This window comes from Oncorhynchus tshawytscha, linkage group LG22 (genome assembly GCF_018296145.1).
Source record: "Oncorhynchus tshawytscha isolate Ot180627B linkage group LG22, Otsh_v2.0, whole genome shotgun sequence".
NCBI lineage: Eukaryota > Metazoa > Chordata > Actinopteri > Salmoniformes > Salmonidae > Oncorhynchus > Oncorhynchus tshawytscha.
The window spans coordinates 23,666,771-23,692,831 of record NC_056450.1 but is presented as its reverse complement, the minus strand read 5'-3'; the positions used below and the strand labels follow the sequence as shown (position 1 = coordinate 23,692,831).

The 26,061-nt window shown below is 41.1% G+C and overlaps 1 protein-coding gene across 1 annotated transcript; it reads left to right on the top strand.

Moving 5' to 3' along the window:
- Window positions 1-1,993: 1,993 nt before the first annotated feature.
- On the top strand, window positions 1,994-25,738 carry actr8 (actin related protein 8). The gene is made up of 13 exons (XM_024384737.2): window positions 1,994-2,244; window positions 2,601-2,771; window positions 12,035-12,145; window positions 13,185-13,289; window positions 13,451-13,624; window positions 17,576-17,669; window positions 18,831-18,963; window positions 20,676-20,829; window positions 23,906-24,001; window positions 24,146-24,286; window positions 24,414-24,687; window positions 24,932-25,095; window positions 25,264-25,738. Exons 1-13 carry the CDS (start codon window positions 2,101-2,103, stop codon window positions 25,405-25,407), a joined length of 1,905 nt encoding a protein of 634 aa, XP_024240505.1. The 5' UTR covers window positions 1,994-2,100; the 3' UTR covers window positions 25,408-25,738.
- Window positions 25,739-26,061: the final 323 nt, after the last annotated feature.

Here is a 26,061-nt window from a genome sequence, read left to right as displayed (position 1 = left end):
TTTTACTGTATAATTTAGCTTGATCAACAAGTTTTGTCTTTTTCAAATTTTAAGAGGACTTGAGTGTATAGTTAGTCCACTAAAAGCTGCTTGCTTACAACTAGTCATCATCTCGTCCACACATTTTACACCAATCAGAATATCTCCACTGTGTGATCTCCAGAGATGGATGAAGCCCACTTGCTTGCTCTACCCCTCCAGTACTGGTACACTATGTACACCATATTTGCTTGACTCAATACATTTAAAGATACACCTTACTTCATATGGGTTCATTGATGTTTCATGACTGTGGCATACCAATTACTCTGAACATTTAACCATCACATGTGATATTGTATCCTGGGAACCTGTGACAGAGACATTGTCTAAAGCTTACACATTCATTCTTGTCCTACAATATTACTGGTGTTTAAGAAACAGGTTATAATTAGGTTTCTAGGTTTCCTTGAATATGGTTTCCAACATAAGATTGCCAGAACTTTACTGAAGAGCAAGTGCATTACTGTATTGTAATTATTTTTACAGAATACATTATTCACCTTTGACTAGTGGCTGCAAACAAAGTAGCACTGGTGATTATGACTGAACAGTTTTAGCAGTATAGCAACAGCTTCAGTACACTTAGTTTCATTTAATTGGTTCAGGGTAGTACTGCATCAGTGAGAATGCAATGAAATCAAAAGGGTTCCAGTATTAGATATTTATTACACAGAGAAAACAGAAATACAGAGGCACATGAGGGGTTTGAATGGAGGGGTTGGAGTGGAGGCTTAGAAGTTGTTGTTTCAAGTCCTGTAGGATATCTTTGGTAGGTAGGAAGGTTTGTGTTTCCTGGAAGGGAGATAAAAGTGCATATTAGGATATACATAATATAAAAAGTACATGAATTATAAAGTTGTGGCAAATATAGTGATTAATGTGTAGGGAGAGTGTCAGAACTGAGCATAACTGTAAAATAGTGGACCCAAAGTGGGAATGTAGAGGATCGTAAATTGTAGGGAACAAATCCCTCTCTGGACGACCAACCAACGACATTGAGCCCAATGTTCAATGAAAAAGCATTGAATTGTATTTGCAGAGTCTGAACTATTTACAGTTTATTCTAGGTTTGATAGTCTGGACTTTAATACTGAGAAGGAAGAGCTGCTGTGTGAACTCATCATTAGCACAAGATGAAAATAGATTTTGTAACATTAAAGGGGCTATAAGAAGTTACTAAATATAAAAAAAATTACTTACAAAATTTTTAAAAATTCTATCTATTTATTTAACAATTTAATTACATTTTTTTGCCGATGTTTACTGACACGGTCATATTCAACTGGTGTTGTGCATTTGTAAATTCATCAGTTTTATGACACTCTCAGAGAAGAATGCTCTGAAATCAGAATAGATAGACAAACGCACCCTAAATATTTCGATTTGTAGCGAACTTTAAAATAATTCACTGTGGGGATTGAACTTGATCATAATAAACTAATTGTGTTAATTTACATAGCTTTCTAGGGCAGACCGCAGTGCTTTTGGCACTGGTAGGCTGCTGCGCACTAGCAGAACTCGTGACTTCATACTCCAGACCTGACACGGGCGGCCTGGAACTAATAGGCAAATATCCACACTTGTAAACCATTTATAATTTTATATATATATATATATATAGTATATAGTATACAGTATATATATATAAAATCCCACTTCTGACACCAGTGTAATGAAACAGGCAGGGAGCAGGTCTCGAACCCTCGACATTCTAGCCCGAAGTCCAGCCTGCTATTGGCTCTGCGCTTATAAACCCAGGGTCATTACACTACATTGCTTCTTTCTTTTTTAATTTTTTTTTATTAATATCAAATCAATACATAAAGCACACGAGGGAACACAAGCATACATAGATTACAAACAATACATTGCTCCCTTTGGTGTGCTAAGTGTAGATATTGGACGATCTTTTTCCTGTTACGTTTTATGGTCGGCCACCCAATTAAATTCATGGGAATAGTCATGGTTGTCCAGCAAACTGATGTTACGTTAGTAGCTACTAATGTAGAAACTGTGATACAGATTTGGTTTTAGCTTTATTGCCCACGACACTCCACAATGACACAAGCGGAGAGAGAGCAAGAAAACGGCAAAGAGAAAGAAAAGGAAAAGGAGCGAGAGAAGGAGAAAGAGAAAGAAAAGGAACAGCGTGGTATCAAAAGACCAATCGCACCACCGGTTATCCCAGAGCCTCTTCAAGAAGTAAGTTGCAAAGCAGCGTTAAAAGGGCCAAGGATTGATACGAGATTCAAATACGAACATATTAAATAATTATATGGGAATAATGTTTAGTTTGCACAAAGACTGCTATCTATGGCAGCTACACATGGGCTAATGTTAGCTAGCTAGCAGCTTGCCGACTCAACGATTTACGAAGGCGCTACTAGCTGGCGGACTGGAACTCCGACGTCACATTTTTTAAAATAAAAAACAGAACTCAGAACCCAAAGCCCACAATTACACACTACAATGTCAAGGTTACTCTGTCTTGTAGTCCCCGTACTGTTTGCTTCCTTGTTTATGAATACATATTGTGACCTTTACATCTCCCTTCACAGCAAATTCAGAGCAACTTTATCGTTGTGTTACACCCTGGATCGAAAACATTGAGAATTGGTAGAGCAACCGACACGCTTCCTGCGACTGTCCCGCACGTCATAGCCCGCAGACATAAACAAACGTGCCAGCCCCGATATGAGGATGGATGGCTGGTGAGAGAAGGCCTAAATGTGAGTCAAAAATGACCAACATATATGGGGTCAATTTCACGCCATATGTATTGAATTTAAAATAGAATAAATAGTGAATATGAAAAATAATGTGGAGAATGTTAACATATTGTAGCGACCCGCACAGACAGCTGTGTGTTTTGTGTTAGGCTATTAGTTGGTTGTGTTGTACTTACCAGTACCCAGTGTTCTCAGGGTCCGACATGCCAATAAACCTGCTATCTGTCAATCACGGGAATGCCTCGAATGTTCTGATGCTGGGCTTCCTGGTGGTTGGCAGAGTTACGTGGAGGGGGGTCGGGCAGGGGGATGGAGCATTGGAAGTTAAGACCAGGTTTAGCTATTGTTCTTCCTCTTACGTCTGTTCTTCACAAGAGAAGGTCACGGTTGGTTTGTAGGGCATCTTTCATTTATTTGTCGTGGGCTACAGCCAAACAGTAGCCTGTGTAAAGTTGGGTCAATAAACCTTCAATAAACCGTCAATTCGTTAACTCAATCCTCTGTCTGGACAATTGTTCCTTTATGATCTAGTCTGGTCATTACAATATTTTCAAGGACAGGTGAAATGGATGTTGAAATCAAAATCAAACAATCGAAAGCAAAATGTATTAGAATTGTAAACAAAATACATCAAAACCTAAAAACTTCATAATTTTAAAGCGAGAGGAAAACTGACAATTATTAAAGGAAAATATTTGAAAACGAATGCAAAAATCGTTTTCGGTTCAACTTTCCCAGCAACCAATCCTATTGAATACATTTTGCCTACGCTCTTGCCTGCATGTACTACCTTTTAGTTACGCTACTCGTATCTTTGCTTTTGATGTCTGCTGCTTTGCTGTCACTGCCAGTCTTTTCGATTGCGAGTTTTGGCATTATTTTTCCGTGAAGGGCGGGGTATAGAGGGAGGAGTAGACAATGAGTTTAAATTGGTCCGCTAGATTTGGAGTGACGGTTCATCTTAACCCAATCAGTAATTTGATGTGTCACTGGCTCTGACCCTTCTAACTACTTAGGTAAACGTATGGATTAACTGTTGCACAACGTTCAGCACAGGTGTTGATAACTGGTTCGCCATGTTCAGAACATGCGGGCACGCGTCTTTCTTTTCCCCAACGCAGTTCAGCCAAAATCACAACCCGTTATTCAGAGAGGCATTCTTCAAGGCTTTGAGCGCTCTCCAAGTCCGGAAGTGAATATCAGAAATTTCAGTCACTGATTAATAACGTTTGCCCTTGTATTTCAACATTGAAAAATATAATAACATAATGTCCCTAAAGCTCAAAGACAAATTCAATGGCTGTAGCATAGCGTATTCGACTGAATGATTAGCTAATAAATAGCGAAATGATGAATAATAAGCATCTGCTTTTACCTGATAATAGACTACTAATGTTAATATAACAACTTCATATACCGACCTAGTAACGTTAAGTCGCCTAGGTAAACTTAGTTGACCTTCAATTGAGGTAATTCAGCAGAGTTCTGAGACACTTTTACAAGTCATTGTAACTCTGAAAATATATGAATTGGCAAATGTTACCAAACATGATGATAATAATAGGCCTGCTTTACTGTATGAAGCTAATTGTTAAATTACACTTTCCATCTCTGCGCTGATCTCCTGTGAGTGAGACAACGCTAGCTATCCAATGGGAGCATAGTAGAACGCCCCTCTGAATAACGGGGCGTGTTTTTGGCTTAACAGCGTTGGGAAAAAGAGATGCTGCGGGCACGGGGGAAGATCTGGCGCGTAGTGTTGACGTCAGACCATCTACTTAGCCTCTTGATCCTACTTGAGACGCAGACGTCCCAACTAGAGCTCTGGAAATGCAAATGCGCTACGCTAAACGCTAATAGTATTAGTTAAAACGCAAACGTTCATTAAAATACACATGCTTGGTATTGAATTAAAGCTACACTCGTTGTGAATCCAGGCACCAAGTCAGATTTTTAAAATGCTTTTCGGCGAAAGCATGAGAAGCTATTATCTGCTAGCATGTAACACCCCAAAAGACCCGTAGGGGATGTAAACAAAAGAATTAGCATAGTCGGCGCTACACAAACCGCACAATAAAATGTAAAACATTCATTACCTTTGACCATCTTCTTTGTTGGCACTCCTTGATGTCCCATAATCAATACTGGGTCTTTTTTTTCGATTAAATCGGTCCATATATAGCCTAGATATCGATCTATGAAGACTGTGTGATAAACGGAAAAAAATAGCGTTTCATAACGTAACGTCATTTTTTAAAAGTTAAAAAGTCGACGATAAACTTTCACAAAACACTAAGAAATACTTTTCTAATGCAACTTTAGGTATTAGTACACGTTAATAAGCGATAAAAATCATCAGGAGGCGATGTAAATTCGATAGCTGGTCGTCTGGAAAAAATGTCCGGAAAAACACCGGCCCAATACATCAAGTTGGTGGTCGGAGGGAATCGGTTCCCTTTGGTCGGTTCTACCAAGAATCAAATCCGAATCAAATGAGAAGACTCTATACATCCTGTGGAAGCTGTAGGTACTGCAACCTCGGCCTCATTTAATACGGTTCACCTTTAACAATGGGTTGAAGTGGCGCATGGATATTTTTTTCCATTTCCAGTTCTGTACTAGTCACAGCCGTGATTTAACCAGTTTTAGAAACGTTAGAGTGTTTTCTATACACACATACTAATCATATGCATATACTATATTCCTGGCATGAGTAGCAGGACGCCAAAATGTTGCGCGATTTTTAACAGAATGTTCGAAAAAGTAGGGGGTAGGCTTAAGAGGTTTTAAACAGGTTTTTTTATTATTATTTATTTTTTCTTCTTTCTATTGCCAATCTTAGGTGCCAAGATGGCGGCTTGAACAGACGCTTTTTTTACCGAGCTCCGTACCAAACTTCAGAAAGATTGTGAAAAAACAACAACTTTACAGTCATTACTATTTTTATTTGTTCAAGATATAAGACCTTTCCTGTTACTGGAATGATAATTGGATAATTTATTTCGGCATGTCCATGCAAAGTCCTGACAAAAAAAAGAAAGGAAGAAGTTAGCCGTTCTATTGCTAATCAACAAGAGAGAAACGTGCTTATAGACAACTGCCATAACTACGCTTGGCCCAAGGAAAATATCATGCTGTTGAAGATGACGAATTCCCCTCTTTAAATCAAATCAAATTTATTTATATAGCCCTTCGTACATCAGCTGATATCTCAAAGTGCTGTACAGAAACCCAGCCTAACTCCGTGCAAACCTCCACCCTCCAAAAAACCCGACATGAACTCTGACATCGTGTCTACCCTCTCCTTACTCATCAACTCCAGGTGTGACGCCATTGAGAAAATGGTAGGCGCGAACACCATGGTTATCGAAGGCTTGACAAAGACTGTGGAGTTTGCATGTGGTGAAATCAAGGATGTGAAAACGAGAGTGGCAAAAGTTGAAAAAAATGTGGAAAGGGTGGAAAAGAATAACAATGTCTACCATAGACGTCTCACTGATCTGGAACAATACACAAGAAAATGGAACCTGAGACTCTACGGCTTGCCAGAGGTGGAGAATGAAGATGTGCGAGGAGAGGCTATCCGTATCTGCCAAGAAGTTTTGCCTGCAGAGAAAAACAAAGTTGGTGATACCATCGACGTTGTGCATCGCCTCGGCAAGAAGCAACAGCAAAACGATTCAAGACCTAGGGGTATCATCATCCTATTCACTACCAGATTCTACAGGGATGCTGTCTGGAAAGCTGCTAGGAAGAACGCCTTCCTTCAGAGCCATGGTATGTGTTTCGTCAAGCATCTCAGCCCGGAAGACATAGAAAGAAGGAACAAGTTGTGGCCAACGATCAAGATTGCACGTAATGAGGGGAAGGCTGCCTACTTCGTCGGAGGACGAGGCTTCATCAACGGTTCAGAAATCCATATTCCTCCCTAAAATCTCACCAGAAGGAACAGGTTGATGGTTTCAGCCATGGTATTCTCATTTTCCTTATGTTGTTTACCTAACAAGCATCAGGTGACTATTTTTCAGGAATACTCAGGTATTTCAATGTATTAGTTTGTTCTTGTATGACCAGAAGACTTATTTCGTTTACAAACTTACGAAGAAGATTGAAAGTTGTATTTATTTTTTATGTATACAGTAACTAAGATACTGTTTTAAAGGGCATACAGGTCTGCTCTGACTTTACACGGTTATTGTTCTATTTAGTTATTAATACTTATTTCCAAAAAAAGGTCTTAAGAACATTTATATGTCAAACATTTTTTATTCAATTATTTTATGATCTGTTTTCATATGTACTTAAAATAGTAGGTACCCTTTTATTTAAATTATTATTTGTTGTTTTCTCAGAATAGTTCCTGATTACACTAAAGAGGGTTTTTAGTCTCTTACTACAAGAACCCTTGGTTTGTTCTTGAACATAGTTTCTGGCGTTGAAATTCAACGCCAGATAACATCTAGCTCAAAGGTTATCGAATAAGCTATTTTCACTTTTAACTTAAATGGTGCAGATCTCGGTTCCTTATCGTTTACGTTCACTGCTCCTACGTCTTTGACTCATCCTACTACAGTTTATACTTTTATATAATCTTTGTTGTTTTGTCTTTGTCTATAGTATCTCTTAATGCTAGGGGGTTACGAAACAATGTGAAGCGCAAGGCCTTATTTTTATTTGCTAAACAATTTCGAACAGATTTTTGCTTTTTTCAAGAGTCTCACTCAATTTTGGCTGATGCCAACTTCTGGAGGTCACAAAGGGGCAACGATATTTTGGCTTTCCCATGGATCTGAACACTCCGCCGAAAAATACCTTTGGTGGTAATATTCTACACTCGGAATGTGACCCCTTTGGTCACTTTATTTGTCTTGTGATCAGTTACAATGATATTACGCTCATTACTGTAAACTTCTACGTGTACAACACCAAACATGAGAATGATGAGTTGCTTGAATCTTTAGAGAAACATATACTTAATTGGTTATCTAAATTTCCCAATTGCACATGGAGGACTGTGCGGCCCCCCAAAGAAATGCCACCCCACACCATGACTGACCCACCGCCAAACCGGTCATGCTGGAGGATGTTGCAGGCAGCAGAACGTTCTCCACGGCGTCTCCAGACTCTGTCACGTCTGTCACGTGCTCAGTGTGAACCTGCTTTCATCTGTGAAGAGCACAGGGCTCCAGTGGCGAATTTGCCAATCTTGGTGTTCTCTGAGAAATTTGTGGCCTGCTGGAGGTAATTTTGCAGGGCTCTGGCAGTGCTCCTCCTGCTCCTCCTTGCACAAAGGCGGAGGTAGCGGTCCTGCTGCTGGGTTGTTGCCCTTCTACGGCCTCCTCCACGTCTTCTGATGTACTGGCCTGTTTCCTGGTAGCGCCTCCATGCTCTGGACACTACGCTGACAGACACAGCAAACCTTCTTGCCACAGCTCGCATTGATGTTCCATCCTGGATGAGCTGCACTACCTGAGCCACTTGTGTGGGTTGTAGACTCCGTCTCATGCTACCACTAGAGTGAAAGCACCACCAGCATTCAAAAGTGACCAAAACATCAGCCAGGAAGCATAGGAATTGAGAAGTTGTCTGTGGTCACCACCTGCAGAACCACTCCTGTATTGGGGGTGTCTTGCTAATTGCCTATAATTTCCACCTGTTGTCTATTCCATTTGCACAACAGCATGTGAAATGTATTGTCAATCAGTGTTGCTTCCTAAGTGGACAGTTTGATTTCACAGAAGTGTGATTAACTTGGAGTTACATTGCGTTGTTTAAGTGTTCCCTTTATTTTTTTGAGCAGTGTATATAAATTAAAAGCAGAAGGAGCCTTTATTAGATCTAGGAAAAAATGGATTGAGGAGGGAGAACAGAATTCATCCTATTTCTTTAGACTTGAGAAATTTCACTCTAAAAATAACACTATCCATAAGTTAAACATTGATGGTGTTATTACAGATGACCAAAAAGTAATCGCTAAAATACTGTAGCAATTTTTACAGAATATTGCATAGCTCTACGTACTGTCAGGAATCCACAGATATGTTTTTTAACTCAGTGAATAATGTTCATTCTATCAGTGATATAGAATCTAAACAGTGTGATGAACCCATCAAAGTTGAAGAGATTATCGAGTCTATCAAACATCTAAAGAACAATAAATCACCAGGTGTTGATGGAATTACATCAGAATTTGACAAATTATTTAAAGTAGCTCCCTTCCTTTTTGAAATCTTTTTAGAGAGTATTAAAAACAATGTTCTCCCTCCTACAATGAGTCAGGGGTTAATAACACTGATACCTAAGCCTAAAAAATAAGTGCTGCTCATCGATAACTGGCGTCCAATTTGTCTTCTTAAATAATGACTATAAGATATTAGCCTTACTACTTGCAAAAATAATTAAAGAAGTCCTGGATGCAATCATTGATGAAACACAGTCTGGCTTCATGAGGAACAGACATATTTCTAACAATGTCAGACTAGTATTAGACATACTTGACTACTCAGACCTAATAACTGAGGATAGCTTCATATTATTTTTAGATTTTTATAAAGCATTTGACACAGTAGAGCATCAGTTTCTCTTCCACTCCCTTGAGAGACTTGGCTTTGGGGATTTTTTCTGTAAGGCTATTAAGACTCTATATGCAAATGGTAACAGCTCTATCAAATTGAAATATGGCACCTCGCCTAGATTTGAATTAGGACAACCTTGCCTAATTCCTCTCTATCTCTCCGTACCTGTTTTTATTAATCACCCAACTTCTTGCAAATTCTTTAAATAATAGTCCTGTACAAGGTTTTTCCATAGCTGGTAAAGAAATTATTATAAGCCAGCTGGCAGACGATACTACACTTTTTCTGAAAGACGCTAACCAAATTCCCATATCGATCAATGTGATACAATCCTTTTCCAAAGCGTCTGGTCTATATCTTAACATTAATACATGTGAACTCATAGCTGTCAAAGATTGTGTGACACCTTCATATTATGGTATTCCAGTAAAAGAAGAACTTACATATTTAGGCATAACCATTACAAAGGACCAGAAGTCTAGAGGCTTACTAAATGTTAACCCTCTTATTAAAAAAACCCAGAAGAAACTAAATCAATGGCTACAGAGGGACTTATCTTTAAAAGGTAGAGTCCTAATAACCAAGGCTGAAGGTATCTATAGACTAACATATGGTGCTCTATCTTTATATCTTGACAGTAAAATAAGCAAGAAGATAGACCAGATGCTTTTCAACTTTCTTTGGAGAAACCGTACCCATTACATTAGGAAAACTGTTGTAATGAACACTTATGAGAATGGTGGACTGAATTTTCTGGACTTTACTACTTTAAATAATACTTTTAAGATCAATTGGATAAAATAATTCATAAGAAGACCCACTTCTATCTGGAATTGTATTCCTCATCATGTCTTCTCTACTTTTGGTGGCCTTAACTTCATGTTGTTTTGCAATTATAATATTGACGAAGTTCCAGTGAAACTTTCTTGCTTTTCATCGGCAGGTTTTCTTGTCATGGTTCTTAATTTATAAACACAATTTTTCTCCACACAGATATTATATATGGAATAATCGGGATATATTGTATAAAAATACCTCTCTGTTTTTAGAATATTGGTTCTGAAATAATATCCTATTGGTGAGCCAACTGGTAAATGCAGAGGGTCTTTTACTCAGTTATAAAGAATTCTTATCACTTTACAAGGTCCCTGTAACACCTAAAGATTTTGCAATTGTTTTAGATGCCATTCCCTCAGGTGTTGCTCTGTTATTCAGGAACGTGTCAAGACCTGACCGTCAGAGCCTACCTTCTATTGACCCTGTTGACTCATCAGTAGGAAAGATTTGTTTATCTTTTGGTCCATTCAACAACAGAGCGATACGATCCTTGTTTCAGCAGGATGTTGTATCTACCTTATGTCATGCCTTATTTGAATGGACTTATTGATAATATCTGTTGGAAAAAAGTTTGGATGTTGCCACACACATACCTACTTGTTAACAAAATTAAGGAAGTTTCCTTTAAAATGATTCATAAATATTATCCTGCCAACCACTATATGAAGAAGTTTAAGGAAAACATCAACTCAGATTGCTCTTTTTGTAATGACCACCCAGAAACAGTGTTGCATCTTTTTTGGCATTGTATGCATGTAAGAAAACTGTGGCAAGACATCAGTAGGTTTATAATTGAACACATTTATGAAGATTTCACACTAATGTGGAGAGATGTACTGTTTGGATTCTTTATATACAATAGAAATAAGCTGAAACATTTTTATGTAATTTCATTATTCTTTTGGACAAATTTTATATACACAAATGTAAATTTACGAACAGAAAACCACATTTCCGTACCCTACAAAAAGAAATTGAACTGTATTTTAAGACAGTTAAATGCTCTACTAACAAAAAAGCTGTTAGAATTGTAAGTATATGCATGTCCCTTAAGGTCCTTGTGTAATTGTAATGTGATATTGTACCCCCCCCGCCCCCAGCCCCCCCCAGCTCGATTGTCTATTGTTTGTAATCTATGTATGCTTGTGTTCCCTCATGTGCTTTATGTATTGATTTGTTGTTAATAAAATTATTATTATTATTTTTAAAATATTTTTTTCTATTGCCTACCGTACTTATCATATTCATTGATTGGATTAAGACAAACCGTCACTCCAAATCTAGCGGACCAATGGAAACTCATTGTCTACTCCTCCCTCTATACCCCACCCTTCACGGAAAAATAATGCCAAAACTCGCAATCGAAAAGACTGGCAGTGACAGCAAAGCAACAGACATCGAAAGCAAAGATACAAGTAGCGTAACGAAAAGGTAGTACATGCAGGCAAGAGCGTAGGCAAAATGTATTCAATAGGATTGGTTGCTGGGAAAGTTGAACCGAAAACTATTTTTTACAATCGTTTTCAAATATTAAAAAAAAATCTATTTGTCATAGTTTTGCTCTCGCTTTAGAATGATTTGCTTACAAGTTTTAAGGTTTTGCTTTTGATGTCTTATTTTTTGTTTACAATTCTATACATTTTGCTTTCAAATGTTTGGTTTTTGATTTCAACATCATTATCTCACCCGTCCTCAAAAATATGTTTACATTCTCAACTTTATTTTTCATGTTCACAATTTATTTGATTTTGAATTCAATACATATGGTGTGAAATTGACCCCCCTACCAACACACACATATACACACTGTCACCCTTATAATCCTCCAATGTGTACTCTCTCTCAACAAAGAAACCAGAGAGTAATGAACAGAGGCAGAATGGTCTCAAAATGGTTGACCAGGCGATCTGGTCAAAGAAGATGTCCAATGGCGTGCGGAGGACGCCAGTGTCTGCTGAACAGGTGTGTGTAGTTGTATGTGCAGGGCTCTACGTATCTTTACCTATGTAGCCGGTGTGTATGTCTGCTCTGCAGCACAATCAGGTGACCACATGTCTCTGATTGTGCGGGACAGTCCCAGATTTTGTTCTACAAACAATCATTTCCTGCATTTTATCAACAAATTCAAACACCACTAATTTACAAAAAATATGTAGATTTGTTCCGTATTTTAGTCTGACATTACAACCTGTCTCTTATAGTCACTGCGCTGTTTCTCCGTCACCAAATTTGGCTCATGGCAAAAAAGTAGGATAAGTGTGCTTCAATTAGCTTGTTCGGTGTAGTGCTTCCAGAACGTTGCTCCGACACTTTTCACAATGGTTCTCGTTTAGTAAAGTTAGACCAAAGCTAAATCAATTGCCTTGGAATTTCACATACAGATTAATTAGTGTTCTACATAACCCCAAAAAATAGCATAGTGTAACATTGTTACACCAAAACACCACCGTAGTCATTTATTTTTAGGATGGTTAGCAGAATATTCACATTGTTTTTCTTATGCGGCAAAAACTCAACAGTGCGCGGCACTAGGCTGAAATTGCTTGGATTGAAAGAAAATACAGGAAGGTGGAGTAGTTTAACACTATATGCTCTAATTTACAACAAAAAAAGTAATGGTAGAAGCTCAATGCATATTCCCAATAAACTGACTGAGATCAAATGTTTGGCATGCAGATGCAGGTTGAATGTTTCACAGGTAAAACCTGAAGAATTATCATCATTCACGATTGACTGTAGTGATGGCCTATTTTGAAAGTATGTATGCCTAACTGGGTATTAAAAATATAACATTTTTTTGAGACAATATGTGTGGGCAAAAATTGCAATTGGAGGATGTATATTCTGTAATGATATTCAATAAGTAACATATGTCGGTACAAACTGAGTATTTATGACATTTTGTATTCATGTAGGCTATACTGTCCTGCCAAAATCATCCTGTTGTCTCGCAGCTCGTGAACGACGGTTTGATAGTCTGTTTGGGTGTGTTGTCTTGCAGGCCAGGTCTTATAACAGACTGATTCGACCAGCAGGTCTGGACACTAGCTCCAGGATGAAGTGGACCACCACAGCACACCATCCAGAGCACCTGGTGGGAGAGGAGGTGAGGGAGTACAGCACATCTGGACACAATACATGCATGTTAAAGAGCAGGTTACTTTCAGAAATTGTTTTTAGTATATAAGTCCTTTGTCGATTTTTGTCAATCATTGATTTCTCCCTCCTCTCTCGCTTTGTTTTCTCTCCCCTCTGTCCTAATGGCAGGCATTGTATGTAAACCCCACTGACTGTTACAACGTGCACTGGCCCATCAGCAGGGGGCAGCTCAATGTGCACGGCGGTGCAGGGGGTTCTCTGACTGCTGTCCTGGCTGATCTGGAGGCCATCTGGAGCCACGTCATCCAGAAACAACTGGAAATCCCCCTAAAAGACCTCAAGGTACAGGACAGACAATTGGCTCACTTCACACTACAGTGCCTGAATATTACCAGTCAAAGGTTTGGACACACCTACTCATTGAAGGGCATTGTAGAATAATAGTGACGACATCAAAACTATGAAATAACTCATATGGAATCATGTAGTAACACCATAAACGTGTTACACAAATCAAAATATATGTTTTATATTTGAGATTCTTCAAAGTAGCCACCCTTTGCCTTGATGACAGTATTGCACACTCTTGGCATTCTCTCAACCAGCTTCACCTGGAATGATATTCCAACAGTCTTAAAGGAGTTCCCATATATGCTGAGCACTTGTTGGCTACTTTTCCTTCACTCTGTGGTCCAACTCATCCCAAACCATCTCAATTGGGTTGAGGTCGGGTGATTGTGGAGGCCAGGTCATCTGGCTTACCCCATCACTCTCCTTCATGATCAAATAGCCCTTACACAGCCCGGAGGTGTGTTGGGTCATTTTCCTGTTGTAAAATAAATGATTGTGCCACGAAGCGCAAACCAGATTGGATGGCGTATCGCTGCAGAATGCTGTGGTAGCCATGCTGGTTAAGTGTGCCATGAATTCTAAATAAATCACTGACAGTGTCACCAGCAAAGCACCATCACACCTCCTCCATGCTTCACGTTGGGAACCACAAATGCAGAGATCATCCGTTCACCTACTCTGCGTCTCACAAAGACACGCGCCAGTATTTTGTAAGGTATTCCAAGCCGTTGGCGCGGAGTACATAAAAGCCCTTTTACCAAATTCAGTTCGGACATTTGGAACAGTTAGCAGGATAAAGTCCTGCGAATGAAGAGAGTACCCACCACATTTCTGAACAATAAAAATGTCCAAATATAATGGTAGTAACCCCAAAATGGCTTTGTAAATAAAAGTGTACCAGAGTGAGCCTACGATTGACTAGAGAATGCCAGCCAACCCTGGTATATAAAGTGCAGTGGTGCGTAGTGCAGTGGTGCGTTAAAAATAAATCTCAACGCTCCATGGTAAAGGCTGTCAATTGATCTCAAACTCTGAGCGGAAGCATTCATATATAACATATGGCCATAGTTTAGTATAGGCATAAATGTAGCTGATACTAGCCTCCTTCTGGCTTCAAAAGAAAAATGCCTTATTCCTCAAATAAAATCCCAGCTTCAGTTAATTTTTTTTGTAAGTTGTTGAATATGCAATTTAAAAGAAGCCTTCATCAATTAAAATTCCAAGATGATAAAATTCTAATCTCATTGCATGAGCAGGTAGTAGTAGGTGAAAGGTTCAGAGGTCTATTTCTTGCTTTAGAAAACTCCATTAGTTTTGTTAGTATTGAGGATAAACTTCAATTGAACAGTATAAAAAGCAGTTTGCAACTACTGGAAATCTTTTGTGAAAGACAAAGCACAACAAATTACAGTATCATCAGCATAATGGAGAAGTTGCGCATTTTGCAAATTTTTGTCTAAATTATTTATATTAATAGTGAATAAGAGGGGATCAAGTACAGAGCCCTGGGGCACACCATTACAGACAGACAGTTTAACAGACATGAGCCCATCAAATTGAGTGCACTGAGTTCTATCATACAGATAGATGGCAAAACATGCAACTGCATGTGCCGAAAGACCGACGCCTGACAATCTCTGCCTCAGTATAGCATGATCAACTGTATCAAAAGCCTTAGAGAGAGCAATAAAAAGTGAAAGACAGTGCTGTTTTTTGTCAAAGGCTTCAGTGATATCATTTAAAACCTTCATGGCTGCTTTAATTGTGTTATGCTTCTCCCTGAAGCCCGATTGGTACATTGAAGAAATAGTTAGTATATAAAAACTCTTTTAGCTGTTCACTAACAAGAGTTTCATGTATTTTCACCAGGGGTGACCGCTTTGAGATTGACCTATACTTATTTAAGAGTTGATCTTCTCCTTTTAAAAGTGGTAGGACAAATGCTGATTTCTAGATCTTTGGAATTTCATTACATTCCAGAGTTAAATTGAACAGATATGTAAGTGGTTCAGCTATGAAATCACCTGCCAGTTTTAAAAAAATCAGTGATCAAGAAGATCAGGACCTGCAAGCTTTCTCTGATCTATGGATTTCAGGGCTTTTATGTACCACCTGCACTGAAAATGGCAAAAAGCTAAAAGTTTTACCAACTCTCACTGGTTCATCCACACGGGGTTGTACAAAGACCGAGGATACTGAATCAAACAGCCTACCAGATGATACAAAGTGCGCATTGAAACAATTCAGCATTTCAGTTTTGTCAAATACAGCAACAGAGTCCTTCAATACACATGACGGTAATTCATTAACATTACTGTTACCAGACATAAACTTAATAGCCTTCTAAAACGTTCTAGGGTCATACAGGTTATCAGTGGTAAGAGACATAAAATATTCAGACTTGGTCTTCCTGAGAAGTAAATAACACTTGTTTTATAGCTGCCTAAAAATAGGCCAATCAGCATCAGAACATGATTTTCTTGTTTGGTTCCTATTTGGAAAAAAACATCAAAAAACATTGTGCTTCTACACCTGCATTGCTTGCTGTTTGGGGTTTTAGGCTGGGTTTCTGTACAGCACTTTGAGATATCAGCTGATGTACGAAGGGCTATATAAATAAATTTGATTTGATTTGATGAAAGAATTTCCAGGCAGTTTCCACAGGAATAAGCTCAATCTTGCTCCAGTCAAAATAAAACAAATCATAAAAGAAAGCCTGCTTATTAAACTCTTAAAATAAATGTCTCTTACAAATAAAGCGTGGGGTTGTCTTAGGAACTTTAGTATTTCTAAAAGCAACAACAGCGAAATGGTCACTTAAATCATTACAAAAAACACCAACCACAGAATATTTATGTGGAACATTTGTCAATATCAAATCAATCAGGGTAGATTTCTCTGAAGATTTGGGTGGGTGGGTGAGTTAATCAACTGGGTAAGATTTATAGAATTACAATACATTTTAAAATCATCAGACACCGGCTTTAACCAACACCAGTTGAGATCACCAATCAAGATCATTTCACTGTAAAGAAGTTTAGACATAATGTGCATCAGAGAAGAAAATGCATCACAGAGAGCAGAGGGGGGTCTATAACAGCCAATCACAGTTATAGAGAGACCCTTTGAAACCTCAAGATTCAAAGCAAGAAATTCCAACTGTTTACACATTTTCAGACTTTGCCACAGTTACAAGGATTTTAGTCTTCACGTATAGCCACACCCCCACCTTTCTTAACTTGATCGGTGCGATACACATTGTAACCATTTCTACAAATATCCTTATCATGAGAGCCAGTTTCATCATAGCGCTTGATGGTTTTTGCGGCTGCGCAGGAAGAAACTTTCAAAGTTATTGACATTTTCTGGATTGACTGACCTTCATGTCTTAAAGTAATGATGGAATGTTGTTTCTCTTTGCTTATTTGAGCTGTTCTTGCCATAAATAGGTCTATCTTCTGTATACCACCCCGACCTTGTCACAACAAAACTGATTGGCTAAAATGCATTAAGAATGAAAGAAATTCCACAAATGAACTTTTAACAAGGCACACCTGTTAATTAAAATCATTCCAGGTGACTACCTCATTAAGCTGGTTGAGAGAAAGCCAATAGTGTGCAAAGCTGTCATCAAGGCAAAGGGTTGCTACTTTGAAGAATCTCAAATATAAATATATTTTGATTTGGTTACTACATGATTCCATATGTGTTATTTCATAGATTTGATGTCTTCACTATTATTCTACAATGTAGAAAATAGTAAAAATTAAGAAAAACCCTTGAATGAGTAGGTGTGTCCAAAATTTTGACTGGTACTGTATATATATATTTTTTTACCTGACTAAACCTAACACATAATAACATGTAGCAGAGACAATGTTGTGGTCAGTTGTCAGTTTTATTTTGTACTCTGATCTAATCTTTTGTTTGTTGGGTTGGCAGTATTACAGATGTATCCTTTTAGTCCCTGACATCTATAACAGGCATCACATCAAGGAACTGGTCAACATGCTGCTGCTCAACATGGGCTTTTCAGGTACAATACACACTAAATGGCTACACGGACTACCCGAGTTGACCCTTGTATTATTCATGGTTTTTTGTTGTTGCACTGTCTATGCACACTTACAGGGCCCTTCACACATACACTCACTTCATCATTTGCTCACACACATAATATGCACATTTATACTGACTTTACACACACCCACTCATACAATCATCATATACACTGCTGTTTATCATATCCTGATGCCTAGTCACCTTTCCCTTATACATATTTACTTTTGCACTTTGTTTTACCCACATACTCATATCCGTAAGTTGACATTTAATAGTCGGATCGGATGATACTCGTGATCTGAAAAAAATGAAGTGTTAAGTAGATGTTGGCAATTACCTCCCTGCACGTTCTCACTGCAAAAGAAGCTGTAGATTAGGAGCAGCGGGCAGAGAGGTGTGTCTTTGTACCCAACTTGCAACAGACAGCCACGTTTGCTGTTACTCAGTCAGAATGCGCATCAGTGTTTCATTTTTTCTCTCCATACCTTTGCCTGCTTGTTAGATATTTTGTGCATATTGATAGCTTTATAGCAAATGTCCTTGCAATGTGATTTATCATAGTAGTAGCCAGGCAGCAGCAATCTGAATGATCAGACCAAAAACATGCAAGGAAAATTGATCTGGTGAAATGATGAACCGGGTGGATGGAGAAATACAGCTCTTCACTCTTATCCAACCAGAGCAGCAGGATCAAAGTACAGGCCGCCCTTCTCTTTAAAGACAGCCAGTGGAGTTCTTTAGACCATGTGGAACCTCTCACATTACTGACTGACATGAGAAAGATGCGTGCTGTCACCAGAAAATATATATTTTTCCCCATCACGTATCATTACAAAAAATACTTGGACCGTAATTTTATCCAGAAATTTGCCCATATCTGTTAGGATACTCGTTTTGTCTGGCTACTCGGCACACCCCTAGTAAATATGGTACTGGAACTGATCCTGTATATATATAGCTTGTTTGCTTGCTTTTTTTGTAATTGTTATTTCTTGTGTTTGTGTTCTACATTGTTATGTTAAGTATAACATTGTTATTGATTACTGCGTTGTTGGGTTTAGAGCTGGCCAGAAATGCATTTAGCTGTACTTGTGTATGTGACTTTGAAACTTGATTGTCGCTCCTTGGTCTGCAGCGATCGTAGTCCACCAGGAGTCTGTGTGTGCTACCTTCGGCAGTGGCCTGAGCAGTGCCTGTGTGGTGGACGTGGGCGACCAGAAGACCAGTCTGTGTTGTGTGGAGGACGGGGTGTCTCACCGCAACTCCAGGTGGGTATATTGCATCATGCATCTCATATGTATATACTGTATTCTATACTATGCCACTGTATCTTAGTCCAATGCCGCTCTGACACATATGTATATATATTCTTAATACATTCCTTACTTTGATTTACGTGTATTTTGCTTATATGTTGTGAAACTGTTAGATATTACTGCACTGTCGGAGCTGGAAGCACAAGCATTTCGCTACACCCGCAATAACATCTGCTAAACACGTGTATGTGACCAATAAAATTGAATTAATTGCAAAGTCCCTCTTTGCCATGCAAATGAACTGAATCCCCCAAAAAACATTTCCACCGCATTTCAGCCCTGCCACAAAAGGACCAGCTGACATCATGTCAGTGATTCTCTCATTAGCACAGGTGTGAGTGTTGAGGAGGACAAGGCTGGAGATCTCTCTGTCATGCTGATTGAGTTCGAATAACAGACTAGAAGCTTCAAAAGGAGGGTGGTGCTCGGAATCATTGTTCTTCCTCTGTCAACCATGGTTACCTGCAAGGAAACACGTGCCGTCATCATTGCTTTGCACAAAAAGGGCTTCACAGGCAAGGATATTGCTGCCAGTAAGATTGCACCTAAATCAACCATTTTATCGGATCATCAAGAACTTCAAGGAGAGCGGTTCAAATTGTTGTGAAGAAGGCTTCAGGGCACCCAAGAAAGTCCAGCAAGGTCCAGGACTGTCTCCTAAAGTTGATTCAGCTGCGGGGATCGGGGCACCACCAGTACAGAGCTTGCTCAGGAATGGCAGCAGGCAGGTGTGAGTGCATCTGCACACACAGTGAGGTAAAGACTTTTGGAGGATGGCCTGGTGTCAAGAAGGGCAGTAAAGAAGCCACTTCTCTCCAGGCAAAACATCAGGGACAGACTGATATTCTGCAAAAGGTACAGGGATTGGACTGCTGAGGACTGGGGTAAAGTCATTTTTTCTGATGAATCCCCTTTCTGATTGTTTGAGGCATCTGGAAAAAAGCTTGTCCGGAGAAGACAAGGTGAGCGCTACCATCAGTCCTGTGTCATGCCAACAGGAAAAAGCATCCTGAGACCATTCATGTATGGGGTTGCTTTTCAGCCAAGGGAGTGGGCTCACTCACAATTTTGCCTAAGAACACAGCCATGAATAAAGAATGGTACCAACACATCCTCCGAGAGCAACTTCTCCCAACCATCCATCCAGGAACAGTTTGGTGACGAACAATGCCTTTTCCAGCATGATGGAGCACCTTGGCAAAAGTGATAACTAAGTGGCTCTGGGAACAAAACATTGATATTTTGGGTCCATGGCCAGGAAACTCCCCAGACCTTAATCCCATTGAGAACTTGTGGTCAATCCTCAAGAGACGGACAAAAACCCCACAAATTCTGACAAACTCCAAGCATTGATTATTCAAGAATGGGCTGCCATCAGTCAGGATGTGGCCCAGAAGTTAATTGACAGCATGCCAGGGCGGATTGCAGAGGTCTTGAAAAAGGGGTCAACACTGCAAATATTGACTCTTTGCATCAACTTCATGTTATTGTCTATAAAGCCTTTTGTCACTTATGAAATGCTTGTAATTATTACTTCAGTATTCCATAGTAACATCTGACAAAAATATCTAAAGACACTGAGGCAGCAGACTTTGTGAAAATGTATATTTGTGTCATTCTCAAAACTTTTGGCCACGACTGTACATGTGTCTGTCCTCCTGCAGGCTGTGTCTGGCATACGGGGGCGCTGATGTCACCCGCTGTTTCTTCTGGCTCCTGCAGAGGGCAGGCTTCCCCTACAGGGAGTGTCAGCTCTCCAACAGGGTGGACTGCATCCTGCTGCAGCAGCTCAAAGAGACCTTCTGCCACCTTGACCAGGTACTTAAACATCAAATTCACAAGGCATCAATCGGAAGAAAACAGCCTGAAATAGGGAGGAGCTTCTTTAACTTGTCCATTTTAAGAAACGGTTATTTTTACCAAATTTCTATCAACATGTTAAATGTGCAACCAGAGGTTAAAAAAATACCACCTCCACACACAGAGACGTGTACAAAGCTCTCCCTCGCCCTCCATTTGGCAAATCTGACCATAACTCTATCCTCCTGTCTATAAAAAAGTGGTCAGATGAAGCAGATGCTAAACTACAGGACTGTTTTGCTATCACAGACTGGAACATGTTCCGGGATTCTTCCAATGGCATTGAGGAATACACCATATCAGTCCCTGGCTTTATCAATAAGTGCATCGGGGACATCGTCCCCACAGTGACTGTACTTACATACCCCAACCAGAAGCCATGGATTACAGGCAACATTCGCACTGAGCTGCCACTTTCAAGGAGTGGGACTCTAACCCGGAAGCGTTTAAGTTTATGCCCTCCGACGAACTATCAAACAGGCAAAGTGTCAATACAGGACTAAGATCGAGTCGTACTACACTGGCTCTGATGCTCGTCGGATGTGGCAGTGCTTGCAAACTATTACAGACTACAAAGGGAAGCACAGCCGAGAGCTGCCCAGTGACACAAGCCTACCAGACAAGCTAAATAACTTCTAAGTTCGCTTTGAGGCAAGTAGCACTGAAACATGCATGAGACCATCAGCTGTTCCGGACAACTGTGTGATCACGCTCTCTGCAGCCGATGTGAGTAAGACCTTTAAACAGGTCTTAAACAGATTAAACAGATTACCAGGACGTCTACTCCGAGCACTGACCAACTGGCAAGTATCTTCACTGACATTTTCAACCTGTCCCTTTCTGAGTCTGTAATACCAAAATGTTTCAAGCATACCACCATTGTCCAAGAACAGTAAGGTAACCTGCCTAAATGACTGCCGACCCGTAGTACTCACGTCTGTAGCCAAGAAATGCTTTGAAAGGCTGGTCATGGCTCACATCAACACCATTATCCCAGAAACCCTAGACCCACTCCAGTTTGCATACCGCATACCGCACCAACAGATCCACAGATGATGCAATCTCTATTGCACTCCACACTGCCTTTTCCCACCTGGACAAAAGGAACACCTATGTGAGAATGCTATTCATTGACTAAAGCTCAGCGTTCAACACCATAGTGCCCTCAAAGCTCATCACTAAGCTAAGGACCCTGGGACTAAACAGCTCCCTCTGCAACTGGATCCTAGACTTCCTGACCCCCCCCCCCCCAGGTAGTAAGGGTAGATAACAACACATCCGCCATGCTGACCCTCAACACAGGGGTGCGTGCTCTGGGGTGCGTGCTCATTCCCCTGCAGTACTCCCTGTTGACTCATGACTGCACGGCCAGGCACAACTCCAACACCATCATTAAGTTTGCTGATGACACAACGGTGGTTGGCCTGATCACCAACAACGATGAGACCGCCTACAGGAGGCCAGAGACCTGATCATGTGGTGCAAGACAAAGGAGTTGATTGTGGACTACAGGAAAAAGACGACCGAGCACGCCCCCATTCTCATCGACGGAGCTGTAGTGGAGCAGGTTTTCTAAATATTTTTTTGTGTGTGAATTTTACCCGTTTTTCTCCCCAATTTCGTGGTATCCAATTGTTTAGTAGCTACTATCTTGTCTCATCGTTACAACTCCCGTACGGGCTCGGGAGAGACGAAGGTTGAAAGTCATGCGTCCTCCTCCCAACCAAGCCGCACGGCTTCTTAACACAGCGCCATCCAACCCGGAAGTCAACCGCACCATTGTGTCGGAGGAAACACCTCGGTTAGCCAATTGTGCGTCGCCCCACGGACCACCCGGTTGCGGCCGGTTACGACAGAGCCTGGGCGTGAACCCAGAGTCTCTGGTGGCGCAGCTGGCGCTGCAGTACAGCGCCTTTTAACCACTGCGCCACCTGGGAGGCCCTTAGTAGTGGAGCAGGTTGAGCGTTTCAAGTTCCTTGGTGTCCATATCACGAACAAACTAACATGATCCAAGCACACCAAGACAGTCGTGAAGAGGGAACAACAAAACCTATTCCCCCTCATTAGACTGAAAATATTTGGCATGGGTCCTCAGATCCCCAAAAGGTTCTACAGCTGCACCATTGAGAGCATCCTGACTGGTTGCATCACTGCCTGGTATGGCAACTGCTCGGCCTCCGACCGCAAGGCACTACAAAGGGTAGTGCGTACGGCCCAGTACATCACTGGGGCCAAGCTTCCTGCCATCCAGGACCTCTATACCAGGAGGTGTCAGAGGAAAGGCCCTAAATATCATCGGACTCCAGCCACCCTAGTCAAAGACTGTTCTCTCTGCTACCGCACGGCAAGGGGTTCCAGAGCGCCAAGTTTAGGTCCAAAAGGCTTCTAAACAGCTTCTACCCCCAAGCCATAAGACTCCCGAACAGCTAATCAAATGGCTACCCGGACTATTTGCCCCCCCTGCTACTACTCTCTGTTTATTTTCTAAAATTTAAACAAACCTACCTGCATGTACATATTATCTCAATTACCTTGACATCGGTGCCCCTGCACAATGACACATTGACTCTGTACCAGTGCACCCTGTATATAGCCACGTTATTGTTATTTACTGCTGCTCTTTAATTGTTTTTCTTATCGCTTATTTTTTAGGTATTTTTTTTAACTGCATCTTTGGTTAAGGGCTTGTACTTAAGCATTTCACTGTAAGGTCTACACCTGTTGTATTCGGTGCATGTGACATTCAAATTTGATTTAGTTTCTTCTATGTTGTGCTCTAATAACTAAGTCCCTGGTGCACTTATCAATGTAAGGACTCTCCAACCCTGGTCTTGAAGTGCGAACTGTATGGTTATGGCTTTTATTTCATTACATCACAACATGGCAGTTTCAAATGGCCAACTAATGAATCATGGTCTTCCGTCTGGGCTATAAGGCCGTAGCTGAAATAAGGTGCGTTACTGAAGAACTGGGCGTAGGAATAAAAGGTGATACCCCTTTTCTACATGCTCAGCTCTTTCCCCTTTTTCTCCAGGACATCTCTGGGCTTCAAGACCACGAGTTCCGCACCCGTTTCCCAGAGTCCCCTGCACTTCTTTACCAGGTTCGACTTGGGGATGAGAAACTGCAGGTATGTATACACACCCAGTCAGGGAAGGGCTGTCAGTGGTAAAGGGGATGATTGTGGTTTTGAAGCCCAATTTTGATATTGAAGATGACTATAATAAATATGACATAATAAATGCTGTCACAATGTATCGTTTGTGTACCTCAGGCTCCTATGGCCCTGTTCTACCCCACCACGTTTGGAATAGTGGGCCAGAAGATGACCTCCTTGCAGCACAGATCTCAGGGTGACCCAGAGGACCCACATGATGAACACTACCTACTGGGAACCCAGAGCAAGCAGGACCAGGTAGTCTAGGAACACCTGACTCGATCCTATTAGAACTATCTGATTGGCTGATACTTCCTCTCTCTGTTTCCACCTCTCCCTTCCTCCTCTCTCCATCTCATCCTCCCTCTCCCATTATTATGCTCAGTCCTCTAAAGCCTCAGCGGAGCGTAAATCCCTTCCCAAGCCGCCTGGGTTCGAGGGGGAGTTGAGCAGCCAGGGTGGGGACCCCTCAGAACGTGGAGGTGGTGCCCATGGCCAGGATGTGGAGCTGGGACACTCCCAGAACGACTGCCTGATGGGAGGAGCAGAGATGGAGGAGCCTCCCTCAGCACTCCTCTCCAGGAAGACTGCCATGACCCAGTTTGAGGGCAAAGCGCTAGGCTTGGACAAAGCCATCCTACACAGCATCGATTGCTGTGGTAAGCAAAATACCCTGCTTCAAAACTCTGTCCTATAATACAGTATCTTGTTTTATTCTACCATAAACACGAGGTAACATACAGTAAATAATAAACATAAGATCTAGATAACACATTATTGGACATGATATTCATTATTCTGTTATGAAGTGAGGGTAAATTGTGAATTCTAAGCAGTGGTTTCCAATGTTGGATGTTTTGATAGGGGAATGTTAGGTTTTGTGTGTATTTTGTTTGTGCCCAGCATCTGATGAGACCAAGAGGAAGATGTACAGCTCCATCCTGGTGGTGGGGGGAGGCCTGCTGTTTCACAGGGCCCAGGAGTTCCTGCAGCACCGCATCCTCAACAAGATGCCCCCCTCCTTCCGCAGGGTGGTGGAGAGCGTGGAGGTCATCACACGACCCAAGGTACACTGGCTTCTACGTACACTGGCTTTACAGTGGACTAATATGGTCTTGAGGCATGCAGAAGACCAGGTGTTTATATCTAGTCTAACACAGTGGGTATAAAATGCAATCTTGCAGGAGTTTGTGTGTCGCTCCAAGCAGAGGTGTTTTAATGGCTGTGTTTTCCAGGACATGGACCCTCGCCTGATCTCGTGGAAGGGGGGAGCGGTGCTGGCCTGCCTGGACACCACCCAGGAGATGTGGATCCACCAGAGGGAGTGGCAGCGCTTTGGTGTGCGCATGCTGAGGGAGAGGGCTGCGTTTGTCTGGTGAACCACCCCAGACTACATCCCACTGGAACAAGGGAGCACAGAGGGAGAAGCCCATTAATTTAGACAGTAAAACACTGGCACAGGTACTACTCACAGAGAAAGACTGTCAGACACACAATATAAGGCAAATACTTAACCTGGGCACTGTCCCTCGTAGGCTTCAAACATCTCTCTCTTAGTACCTTATATTGTGTAGTGTAACGTGTACTGCATGTCTTTCTGACAGTTTAACTGGTGCCTGTGTGGTAGATTGTTTAAATAACTGTTTTGTTCACAGTTTCTTCTGGCATTGTGGATGTTAAATTTGATTAAAAACATACTTATTTCTTGAAGGACTTACTGTTTTACATTTCTTATAGACCTTATGTAGGTTGGAAGAAATTTGATTTGAGGCATATTATGAACGTGGCCTCCCGGGTGCTAGCTGTGCCACCAGAGACTCTGGGTTCGAGCCCAGGTTCTGTCGCAGCCGGCTGCTTCCGGGCTGTCCGTGGGGTGACGCACATTTGGCCTAGCGTCGTCCGGGTTAGGGAGGGTTTGGCCGGTAGGGATATCCTTGTCTCATCGCGCACTAGTGACTCCTGTGGCGGGCCAGGCGCAGTGCACGCTGACCAGGTCGCTAGGTGTACGGTGTTTCCTCCGACACATTGGTGCG